A 12,647-nucleotide genomic window follows, 5' to 3' on the forward strand; every position below is an offset into this window, starting at 1 on the left:
AGGAGAGTTTTCCAGTTATATACCATGGAGGCCAGCTCCTTTGATAAAAATAGTTATTCAATATTAGAGAAGGATTGAAGAGGAAAAGCTGATGCAGAGTACAACTAACCCTGATCTAAAATGTATTGATTGTAAATATCTATAAACACCTAGCCACATTTTCTTCACATTTACTTAGATCTCACCAAAAGCACAGGTAAGCAAAATTCATATATAGGCTAATAAAGACAGGGCATACACCTCTGAAAGATTTTTTATTATTTTTTCAGTAGAATAACTTTTATGGGTTTTAAATTTTATATAAATTATATATATATATCTCCTAAAAGTCAGAAAATACAGATGAGATAGCAAAGCAAAACAAAACAATGAAAAAACACCTCCATAATAGTTATATTAGCCATGGTTATACTGTGATAGCAAATTCTCACTCAAATCTCAGTGCTTAACACAACAAAGTTTTATTTCATGCTCATGGTGCACGTTCAGCTCAGGGTGGGAGTGGTGCTCTGATCCACACAGTCACTCCAGGACCCAGGTTGACAGGCTGTACCATCTGGAACAAGTGGCTTCCTCAGTTGCCACAGCATGGGAAGGGAGAGCATGGAAATCTTATAACTACTCTTTCCTGATCGGGCCTGGAAATGACACAAGGTGCTTCCATTCACAGCCCACAGTGGCTAGAAATAGTCCCATGGCCCCCCTTTCTGAAAGGGGGAAGGAAGGGCATCATTTCCTCATGCCCAGAATGAGAGGAGACCCAGGAATCGATGAGCCCTGGTAACATCTCTTAGATCGCCTAAGCCCAGAAGCCAGAGATGACTGAAAATCAACTTCTCTAGACTCACTTACATAGAATGTCGCCCTTCTCTGACAGGCCTTTTATGCTACTGAGCTGGTGTATCCGAAACTCTGAGTGCAAGTTTCTATTGTACAGGATACATTATGAAATATGTTCTAGACTGCTCAGAAACCTTGCATATAACTTATATTTTCTGGTTAAGATCCATTACTTTCCCAGATTACTTTACTTTCTTTTACTTCCATTATCAATCCTGGTATTTAGGGTTTTTTTCACAAAGAAATAACATTAAAAAAAAATCTCTTTACTGTAAGTAACCCAACCAAAAGAGAACAGAATTGGATTGAGATGTAGCTAATTAGCATTTGGCAGAGTTCATTCATTAGGATAACTCATTCCCTCACTATGACTTCCCAGTATACAGATAATCCCAATTCATGTTTCAAACAAAATTGTCTATCCATCTGTAAAAAATAATTTTAGATTTTAACTTAACAGATTATGTGAGGACTCATACATAAAATTCCAGGTAAACTAAATATGGAAAACAAAATCATTAAAGTCTTAAAATACAGATAGAAGAATATATTAATAACCTTGACACGTTGAAGGCCCCTTTAAGCCACAAAACCCAGAAGTCAGAAATCAGAAATTCACATGCCTAAAGAGAGCAGGCAGATAAAGCTAAGGGGTGAAGTAAACTGAGGGGAAGAAAACTCAATTGGTAAAATTTTACTCTATTTTTACTAAACTATGATGTAAGCAGATGCCATTATACAAAAACATGTGAAATTGGATATATTTTAAATTTAACATGGAAACATATAAATTAGACAATGGAAATCTTTTATAATTAAATTTTTCTTTGTTCTGCCTATGCTTTGGAATGAGAAACCTGATTTTCATCTCAATTTCGTTTTGCGTTTCTAGTTGATAGACGAAAACTGTTAAGCCATTGTTTCATTTTGAAAAGTTTGGTTAGGGTCAACATTTTTTTCATATTTTGACCATTGTTTTTCTTCTCCTCTGTGTTGTCTTTTTCTCGCCTTCGTAATTCGTATGCAAGACCCTGAGACCGGGGACGACTCCTACAGCCAGGCGTCCAGGAAAATTCTCGTCATAGACCGGGGGGTGTGCAGCGCTCACAAAAGCTCTCCGGGCCTCCCTTCCTGAAGTGGACCGGGCGGTGAGTGATCTTCCCCGTGACCCTAAGTGTTGTGGTTTAGAGGACGACAATTTACTCTGATGTCGTCTTTGGGTTTGACTCTGTCTTCCACCCCACACTCCCATCTTCAATTTCAACCTCTAGAAATCAGGCAAACTGCAAAGTAAACTGACGATTGTCGCGCGGCTTCTCCGGGGGCCGGGACTTCGGCGGTCGCTCTTGCCGAGGTGCGCAACCTCCCACATACTTAAGGTTTTGGGGATTACTTATATTCCCATCTTGTATAACCGTTTATTGTCCCCACGTAAATTAACGGGGCGGGGGGAAGAGGAGAAGGCGGACGCTCTCCCACGGCCTCCGAGCCCGCTGCGTCCGGAAGCCTGGAGCATCCCGGGAAGCGCCTGCTCGGCTCCCGCGAATCCCTTCTCTTCCGCCGGGCCCCGCCCCACCCCCCCGGGCGGAGGCCCAGGGGTCACGTGATCGCAGGGGGCGGTGCGTCGGGCGGCTCGACGGCCGCCATCTTGCGGGCTCGGAGGCGGAGCGTGCGGAGTGCAGGTCGCACGCTTCACTTCCCCTGCGCTCGTGCGGCCCCGCGCCGGCTTCCGCGCTCCTCCCCTCTTCGGGCTCCTGTGGCTGCTCCCTGAGTGGAGGAGCGGGGAGTCCCGGAGGGCGGGGGTGTGTCGGACGCGTGCTCGCGCCCTCCAACCGCCAGCTGCGGCCGCGGGGGCGCGCTCGGCCCGGCCCGGGGGCGGTGCAGGCCGAGGGGAGGGGGCCGCGCTGGCTGCGGGGGCGGGGCGCGGCAGCCGTGGCGGCCGAGGCGGCCGAGGCTGCAGCTGCGGCGGCGCGCTGGGGGCCCGCGGCCCGGGCGCCCCGGGGTCGGAGCTGCCGCCGTGGCCGCTGCTGCCGGAGCCATGTACCGCAGCGGCGCCCGCGCCTCCGTCTCCTCGCACCGGCCTAAAGAGAGCGGCGGGGGCGGCCCGCGCACCAGCCGCAGCTCCGGCTCCTCCTCGGGCCCCGCTCGCCGCGCCTCGCCGCCGCCCTCCGGCTCCTCCTCGTCGCGGACCCCGGCTCGCCGGCCCCGCTCGCCCTCAGGGCACCGCGGCCGCCGGGCCTCGCCGTCCCCGCCGCGGGGTCGCCGCGGCTCCCCGTCCCCTCCGCGCGGCCGCCGGGCCTCCCCGTCCCCGCCGCGACCCCGTCGCGTCTCCCCGTCCCCGCCGCGGGCCCGTCGCGGCTCCCCGTCGCCGCCGCGAGGCCGACGACTCTTCCCGCCGGGCCCGGCCGGTTTCCGAGGCAGCAGCCGGGGGGAGTCCCGCGCCGACTTCACCCGGGACGGCCGCGGAGACCATCCAGGCGACAGCGGCAGCCGGGTAATCCCACCCCTCGACCGGGACTCCCTCCATTCCCGAGCGCCCTCGCCCGGGGTTCTCGCTTCCAGAAACGCCCGCGCGCGGTCCAGGCGCCCCGAGGCCTCCAGGCCAGGGTCCCCAGAATCGAGGACCCTCTACTCCCCACGGCCCCCCTTGGCGACGCCCGAACCTTGGGGTTCCCTGTCAGCCCCAGGCGCTCCCTTTGCACCTAACGGGACCCGGGACGCGCACGGGCGCCTGGTCCGGAGGCAGTGCTCCGTTTCCTGGGAATAGGCTGTTTTTCTCCCTCTGCCTGGAAAAGTTTGCCAGGGCGAGGGGAATTTCCTCCAAACTGTGTGCCTGGGACTTTTTCTAAGGTTGTTTCCCCGGAGTTCCATGGTTTTGCATCCCCTTAGATCTGCGCTGCCCCCTGAATCTTAGAAAAGAAGCTGCAGTGTCTTTGTGGCGAGTTAGGGTTGCTTAAACCGGACCCAGGTGGACACCTAGAATGTAAACGGATAGATATCTAAATTGGAGCTGCTTCTCCGAAATGAAGTGTGCATACCCACAGCCCTTGTGATAGCACCACCGCGTACTGAGTAGAGGGCAGGAATTATGCTCGGCCCTTCACTTGACGCTTTCTCTTTGAACACTCACAACCCTTTGAGGTGGGGCAGTTAAGATTATTCCTTACCGAACAGCTGAGGAACACAGCGAGGTTTAAGAAACTTAATCAAGGTAGCGCAGCTAAGAAGTGGTGGAGCTGTGATTGAATTCTTACCTGCCTGGTTCCCAGTCTATGATTTTAACTGTTATGTTTCCCTACCAGAGGGACAGGGCATGAGGTTAAGAAGTTTAGACGTAATGATGACCTCTCACCATAGCCACCACTTTTCAGCAGGGTCTGGTGTTTTGGAATTTGTTGTTGTTATCAGTTCACCAATCTTTTTTAAAACCCCTGTGACAATGTTTCTGTTTTCCTGAGTGGCTGTCTCACAGTTTTCAAGTTCTGTGGGTACTCTGGTCATAGGCGAGTTGACTTGTCATGGATGTTAAGATTTTCATAGCTGAGCAGCTGTAGTCTGAGTGTTAGTCACTACAGAGCAAGCAAGGAAAACAGAATACTTGTTTCCATAACCTTTCTTTTCTTCTCCAGTGCACAACCTATTTGCTCCAGTCTTTTCTGTCTCAGTAAATAACATCAACCGTTTTTCAGCCAGAAACAGTGAGCATCTCCCTTCTCGCCAAGTCTGATCTGTCACATTAACTTCATCTGTCTAACCTGGCAGCTCTACTTCCAAAATACATCCCCCAAACTCTCCTCCTGCCCTCACTCTAGTCTAAACCATATTACCTCTTGCGTAGATTATTGCATTAAGCCCCTTTACATCCCACTCTTGTTGCCGTCCAGTTTATTCTCTACCCAGCAATCAAAATGATTTTTAAAACCTTAATTTTATACTCTTGAAAAGTATTCATTGAACATCTACCATGTATTAGATGCTGTTCTGGGCACTGGGGATGCAACAGTGAACAAACCAGTCAAAATCCCCCGCCCTCCTAGAGTTTATATTCTAGCAGCGGGAGTTGGATAATAAATAAGAGAAGGAAAATGTTTTAGCATGTTAAATGTGACTAAGTGCTAAGAAAGAGAGAAAACAGAGAAGGGAGTTATAGTTTTTGATAGGGTAGCTGGGGAAGGCCTCCTGGGAAGGTGACTTTTTAATAAAGACCTGAAGGAAATGAGTGGATGAGCAACGTGAGCATCTAGAGGAAGAATGTAGTCAGATTCTCAGTTCACCAGTAACTCCCCTGCTTGAAACCTTTCGGTGGCTTCTTATTACACTAAGAATAAAATCCAAATTTCCTAACTGTGGCTTCTGCCTATGTTCTCTTCTGTCACTTTGCTGCAGTCTCACTGGCTGCATTTCTGTTACCCAAAGCACACTGAGCTCATTACAGCACTTGTTCTATTTGCCTGAAACATCTTTCCATCTGTTCTTTGCAAGGTTGACATCTCATCATTCAGGCCTCAGGTTAAATGGTATCCCCTCAGAAAAGCCTTCTCTAACCATCCTATCTGAAGTGGCTCCTTTTCCCCAATTTGTTTCATGTTTTAATGACTTCATACCATTTATCACTCTCAGAAGGACTTTAAAAAATTGTTTTGGCATACCTCCTTCACTAGAAATATGTAGGTGCTGAGAGCTGACTTAATTCACTCCTCTAGTCCCATGCCCAGTATCAGTAAATGGAAGAATGAGAGGTCACTGATTGGGAGGGTTGAAAGTGTGGGCTTTCATCTAAGAAAATGATAAATTTTTTTAAAGTGCTTTATCTTTGGAGTAGTATCTTACCGCAGCCATTCTCACCTTTTGGACCACAACTTGGTGACAAGGGAAGAGAGCATTTTTGGGTGTGGGGATATCTTGACCCTATTGACAGTTATATTCTTTTACTTTTGTAGAGACGCTCTCCTGGTCTGCATTCTGACTCTTCTTTGGAACAGAGCTTAAGGATCACTGTTGGCAATGACCACTTCTGTGTTGGCCTACCAGAACGGAGGCGCCTTAGTGATCGACTGGGGTCACCAGTGGATAATTTGGAGGACGTGGACAGGTAGGCTTCATCTGAGGCAACGTGCGCTATAAATGTGCTTGAAGGCAGAAATGTTACTGTTTTCTGAATGATGTATTTGAAAGAATGGTGCTATCACTGAAGTTATGCCCTATGTCCAACACAAAGTATAACATTGGGAAAGGCTTTTTGAATCGGGAAAGTGTATTAATGGTAGACTCTGTTGCTGAAAGAATTATGTAGAAAAAAATACTTTAAAAGGTCATCCTCGACTACTGGAAAGGAGATAGCTGAGGGGACATAAACTGTAACTAAAAACAGTTGCAATGATACAGATTCTCAAAGACCAGAACTAGGGTCCGCTCTGCAAAGGAAAGTTCTGGACAAAATAGGAAATCTATTCTTTTTTTTTTTTTTTTTTTTTAAAGATTGTCCCCTGAGCTAACTCTTGCCAATCTTTTTTTCCCTTTTTCTTCTTCTCTACCGGAACTAGAACTAGGGTCCCCTCTACAAAGGAAAGTTCTGGACAAAATAGGAAATCTATTCTTTTTTTTTTTTTTTTTTTAAAGATTGTCCCCTGAGCTAACTCTTGCCAATCTTTTTTTCCCTTTTTCTTCTTCTCTACCGGAACTAGAACTAGGGTCCCCTCTACAAAGGAAGGTTCTGGACAAAATAGGAAATCTTTTCTTTTTTTTTTGAAGATTGTCACCTGAGCTAACTGTTGTCAATCTTTTTTTTCCCTTTTTCTTCTTCTCTGCCGGAACTAGGGTCCCCTCTGCAAAGGAAAGTTCTGGACAAAATAGGAAATCTTTTCTTTTTTGTTTTAAAGATTGTCACCTGCGCTGTTGCCAATCTTTTTTTCCCTTTTTCTTCTTCTCTCCAAAGCCCCCCCCCAACCAAGTACATAGCTGTATATTCTAGTTGTGAGTGCCTCTGGTTATGCTATGTGGGACACCGCCTCAGCATGGCCTGATGAGTGGTGCCGTGTCTGCACCCAGGATCCAAACTGATGGAACCCTGGGCCACCAAAGCAGAGCACGCAAACTTAACCACTTGGCCACGGGGCCAGCCCCAGGAAATCTTTTTTTAATGGTGTTATTTTTCACCTTGTCCAGGCTGAAATACAGATTTAGAAAGGGTTTAGGTAAATTCATGTCTAATATATGTATCTCTGTTAAATATATAAGCATTAATAGAAAGTTAGAGTTCTTTAAAAATTTTTAATTTCATTTATTACTTTTACAACTATTGAGTGCTGAGGAGGGCCAAATATACTCCACAGAGTATTAAATACAGATCTCAGGTACTAGGAACTTAACTATATATGCGAAGTAGATAACCACGTTAGGTGTTTTCACCTGACAAAAGTGAAAAAGCAGGGGAGTACAGGAAAAGCACTCTTCCTGAGAGCTGAGAACAGTACCTGTTAGGGTCTCTGCCCAGCACATTGGGAGTTTTCACAGATGATTAACAGTAGCAATAAATCAATGTAATGTTCTTTCAAACTGAGACTGTCCATGCAGTGGTGCACATAGCATGGGCAGGCAGGTGGGGGACAGCTGGGCAGGAAGTCTGAGGACCAGTGCTGCCCTTTGGTGGTAATGTTTACTTCAGAGCTCCATTGGCTATTGAACGCAGTGAAGCAAGGCAGGACACTCCTGTGTCACATAAAACTGAAGCTTCTGAAGATAGGGCTTCAAGGTATGTGAGTGTATCACTTAAGTGAGGCCACAGCCCTTGCCCTTCTGGCTGCTGCTATTTTGGGAGGTGATTGAGTAGGCGGTCCGAGTAGGTGCTGCATGGTGTGATTCTCTTCCTTCCTTGCTGAGGTTTTGAAGTAACTTTAGCATTTCCTCTTGTTAGGCCTAGGGTGTCACCTCCCCTTTCCATAAGCTTCATTATGCATGTGTGCTTCAGATAGCTGATTGTTTTTAAGTTATAAAAATTAAAATTTTCCTCTTAGGGAGTTTGGGACAGTAATCTTCTTTCCAGAATGATGTGTTTCAGAGAGACAAGTGTATTTTAGAGAAAGTGAGATTAAGGTTCTAAAAGGAGGTACCAGGCCATTCTTTAGACTTTTTGCCACCTCTACTCTTGCTCAGTATGGGTTGTATGGATAATTACTGTCCACTAAAATCAAGCCATAGGACTGTTGGCATTCTCAGGATGTCTCCTAACAGGGAGTCTGGTCTTTAGCTAATGAAACAGGCCATTTTCATCCTTTATATGTGGGTGTTTGTTTATTTTTTCCTGAGACCCTGGTGTTCTTTCTCTTCCCTTATTGAATCTGTTAAATTGTGTATCAGGTTTGGCTTACAAGCCAAATTGACAAGGTTGTCAGTGTTCTCACCTTGGTAGCTCTGTGTGTAGGACTGTAATTTATTCTGAAAAGGGAGCGTGAACAGGTTGTGTGAAGACACTTACAGTGTACAGTTCAGTGACTTTTAGTATATTCACAGAGTTGTGCACCCACCACTGTGATCAATTTTAGAACATTTTTATTACCCGCACCCTTAGCTGTTCGTCCCCCTCACCCCCTGCCCTAGGCTATCACTAAACACTTTCTGTTCCTACAGATTTGCCTGTTGTGGACATTTCCCATAAATAAAATCATACAGCGTATGGTCCTTTGTGACTGGTTTCTTTAACTTAACATAATGTTTTCAAGATTCATTCATGTTGTAGCGTATAACAGTACTTCATTCCTTTTTATTGCTAATAATACTTCATTGTATGTATTTTGTTTATCCATTCATCATTGACAAATGGATGGATAACATTTGAGTTGTTTCTACTTTTTGGCTATTATAAATAATGCTGCTGTGAACATTGCTGTACAAACTTTTATGTGGACATGTTTATGTGCTTTTTAACTTGTTTAATGGAATTGGTAAACAAGAAAAGTAGAGAGAATAAATAGTACAGTAAGCTCCCATGTACCCATCACCCACATCCAACAATCAGTTTTGTAAATAGATAGACCTTATTTTAGAAAAGAATTAGACTTAACTAGAGCTTTCAGAGAGAGTCTCTCTGGGTCTGTTCTGAGCTACAGGGGATCAGGGTGCTTTTTAGGGCTCATTTTTACTGCAGCCAGTTCTCTCTCTTATCCTTTGGGAAACTTAGGGAAGGAGGACAAGAACTTCTAATATGCAACCTGATTTCTACCTGTATTTATGTGATAACTCATTCTTTTAACTATTTCTATGGGTTGTTTTGTTGTTTTTTCTCCTCTTTTTGCTGGAGATTGCAAGTCTGCACTGAGACTTTCTGAGAGCCATCTCATTATTTTTAGCTGCTTGATATTTGTGCTGGATTAGATTTTGGTCTAGTATGTCATTTGGTAGTGACATGCAATAGTTCTAGTGGGGAGCTGAACATGGGAGCATGGATAAACTTGCCCCTACTCATGGAGCCTGTGTTTTTCCCCCTACTAATACGATCAGAGACTTTGTATGGTAGATGGTGTTTTAACAATAGAGTGACTCAATTCATGGACAATCCTCCCTGGAAACAGGTGTGTTCATGGCTGACAAACCTATAGTGTAAAATATTTTACCCTAGTTATGATTGATTTCAGAGACCGTCCTCGGTTCATTCCCATTCTTTCCTATTTCATGCTATATTGAGACCTCAAAATTCCACAGATTCTTCGGGAGGAGGTGAGTAACAAGAACGTGGTTCCCACAGGTGGTGTTCCTTTAGAGGAGGTGATAAAGTTTATCCTTGATAGTCTTTTATAAAGTTATTTATAGCTGTTACCCAGGTCTAAAACTTTGAACAAAGGCTGGGCTGGTCAGTAAGAAAAGGCAGTGCTTTTTTTTTTTTTGAGGAAGATTAGCCCTGAGCTAACATCTGCTGCCGATCCTCCTCTTTTTTGCTGAGGAAAACTGGCCCTGAGCTAACATTTGTGCCCCATCTTTCTCTACTTTCTATGTGGGACGTCTACCACAGCATGTCTTGCCAAGCGGTGCCGTGTCTGCACCAGGGATCTGAACCAGTGAACCCTGGACCACCAAAGCAGAACATGCACATTTAACTGCTGTGCCACCGGGCTGGCCCTGAAAAGGCAACTCTTTGATGTTCTGTTAACTTCCAGAGATACGAAAGCAGCTATAAAAAAACCCAAAAGTCATTTCTAGAAATCACAAAAAACAAAAGTAGCCACTAGAAACTGTAGAAGACACCAGTAATTACCATCCTCTAGATGGTAATTTACTCTGAAATGTGAGAGACATGTAAATTTTTCATTCAGATTATTTAAAAGTTGTATGCTTAAAGTGCTAGAGGATCTTTATTTCTATTTGTGATTTAAATCAGAAACTTTATTTTTGGGCAGTAGAAGCTCTGTGACCATAGTGCCTCTAAAGGTTAGGATTATTGTCTGTGGTATGGAGCTCTGAGCTGAAAGGACGTATGTCCCATCCTGTATTTTTACCTTCATGCCACAAAGGTCCAAGACCTTTTTATTTCTGTGAAATAAGAATATATAGTGAGCCGAACCATCACGTAACTCTTTCTTACATCCGAAATTAGCAGAGTGCTTGTGGATATTGGAGGCAAGGCAGAAAAGGATAACAAAACTGGCTGTGGGGAAGTTTTATGGTTTTTAATATGTGAACCAGCAAAACAGCCTTGGAGAAGCTTCTAAAACTTATAAGAAAATCATGCCAGTTAGATAGATCAGTAGTTAAAAAAATTTTTCCCCCCAGGGAAACCCTTTTTTTCCAGATGAAATATTATACAGAACTTTACTATATAAGCGAATAAAGTTGAGGTTAGTACTATTTTAATGAGATGGAAGGCCCAAAGCCATGGGCTTTGCTCTCCTAGCACCTCCTTCCTTTAGGTGCCTCCTAAGTACTCTTCAGAATCTCTGTGGAACACAGCTTGAAAATCATTGATCTGGACTGGTGGTTTTTTTTTTTTTTTTTTTTTTAATAAATTCCGTGAGCATTCATTTCTTTTTTTTTTGTAAGATTTTTTTTTCCTGTTTCTCCCCAAGGCCCCCTGGTACATAGTTGTCTATCCTTCGTTGTGAGTCCTTCTAGTTGTGGCATGTGGGACGCTGCCTCAGCGTGGTTTGATGAGCAGTGCCATGTCTGCGCCCAGGATTCGAACCAACGAAACACTCGGCTGCCTGCAGTGGAGCGCGCGAACTTAACCACTCGGCCACGGGGCCAGCCCAAGGACCGGTGGTTCTTAAATTTTAAAGTGCATGCAACTCACCTAGAGATCTTGTTGAAATGCAGATTCTGATTCAGTAGGCCTGGGTGGAGCCTGAGAGTCTGCATTTCCAAAAAGTTACTGGATAATACTGATGCTGATGATTCAGACCACTCTTTTAGTAGCAAAGAGCTAGAATTTAGTTAGTTGGAGTTGTATAACCCAGGTTTCTTTGTAGTCTAGTAGTGGTATTTTCATGTCTTCCAAACCCTGGCATGATACTATGTATCCCCAAAGTCTAGTCAAAGAGATTAACCTAAGAGCTCCATCTAAATAGATCAATAATATCTACCTTTGGTTAGAGGCTGGAGCTGCTTGTGGCCCTAGGCAGAGGGAGAGGAAATGTTCTATGTACATACATAGATCTGTTGTTGGACTTCATGATTACTGTCTTTTGTCCTAAGCATTCTATAGTTCCCTTGCCAGATGTCATTCTGTTAGTCTTGTCTTGTCCTGTTCTTTCCAAGTTCATTGTATTCAGTGATGCTTGTCTCTTTTCTCAGGGATGACTTGACTGATGATTCTGTCTTCACTCGAAGCTCCCAATGCTCTCGAGGTCTTGAACGATATATTTCCCGGGAGGAGGGCCCTCTCAGTCCCTTCTTGGGACAACTCGATGAGGACTACCGAGCAAGAGAAACTTTCGTGCATCGTTCTGATTATAGTCCCCATATCAGTTGTCATGATGAACTCTTGCGGGGAACAGAACGGAATAGAGACAAACTGAAAGGCTCCTACTCTTTACGACCTGAGGAAAGGAGTCGGGAGGCCAAACGGCCCCGTTATGATGACACAGAGAAGATACACAGCATGGGAGGTGATCACCCAAGTTTTACATCAGGTACCCGAAACTATCGACAGCGTAGACGGAGCCCAAGCCCTAGGTTTCTAGACCCTGAGTTTCGAGAACTGGACCTTGCCAGGCGAAAACGAGAGGAAGAAGAGGAGCGAAGTAGGAGTATGAGTCAGGAGCTAGTGGGAGTTGATGGTGGTGGCACTAGCTGTCCCATCCCCGGATTGTCAGGTGTCCTAACAGCATCGGAGCCAGGATATTCCTTACATCGGCCTGAGGAAGTATCTGTGATGCCCAAGAAGTCAATTCTGAAGAAGCGGATTGAGGTAGACATGGAGCCTTCCATGCAGGTCCGTTGCGTTTCTTCTAGGGTCTCTTGCTAGTCTCTCTAACATCTTCAAGCCCGGTTACCTTCCTGGGGGCTGTGTCCCTAATGGTATCTTTGTAATGTATGCTGGACCAACGTTATTATGCCCATGAACTGCACCTTCCAGGACTCTCCAAAGGAAACTGTAGGCCTCATAATGCATCAGTAGTAGAAGGCTTCTGTTGTCATACAGTAGGCTTTCTAAACAGACATTTTGGAGAGTATCTATTGTAAGTTTTTCCTCTAAATTGGATAGCATTGTAGGAATCTTTGAATATAGCTTTCTTGGAAATGAAACTTGAAGGGCAAAGGGAGGAGATGATCTGAATTTTCCTTATCTCTCCTTAGAGAGAGGACAAAATGTAGGAATG

At 45.1% G+C, this 12,647-nt stretch overlaps 1 protein-coding gene across 5 annotated transcripts in view; it reads left to right on the plus strand.

The window, feature by feature from the left end:
* Window positions 1–1,889: 1,889 nt before the first annotated feature.
* The window catches only part of ZNF318 (zinc finger protein 318), a 42,759-nt gene continuing 32,001 nt past the window's right edge, over window positions 1,890–12,647 (plus strand). For 4 of the 5 annotated variants that reach the window (XR_011504965.1, XR_011504966.1, XM_070514910.1 and 1 more), the window contains exons 1-3: window positions 2,739–3,334; window positions 5,781–5,932; window positions 11,620–12,259. Coding sequence is in view for 3 of the 5 variants with exons in the window: in XM_070514910.1 (XP_070371011.1) it covers window positions 2,879–3,334; window positions 5,781–5,932; window positions 11,620–12,259 (1,248 nt within the window). In the remaining 2 variants the exon portion in view is untranslated. Of the gene's footprint in view, window positions 1,989–2,738; window positions 3,335–5,780; window positions 5,933–11,619; window positions 12,260–12,647 lie in introns of those variants that run through there. The other variant, XM_070514909.1, reaches the window with a different exon arrangement.

The sequence above is a fragment of the Equus asinus genome, chromosome 8 (assembly GCF_041296235.1).
Source record: "Equus asinus isolate D_3611 breed Donkey chromosome 8, EquAss-T2T_v2, whole genome shotgun sequence".
Classification (NCBI taxonomy): Eukaryota; Metazoa; Chordata; class Mammalia; order Perissodactyla; family Equidae; genus Equus; species Equus asinus.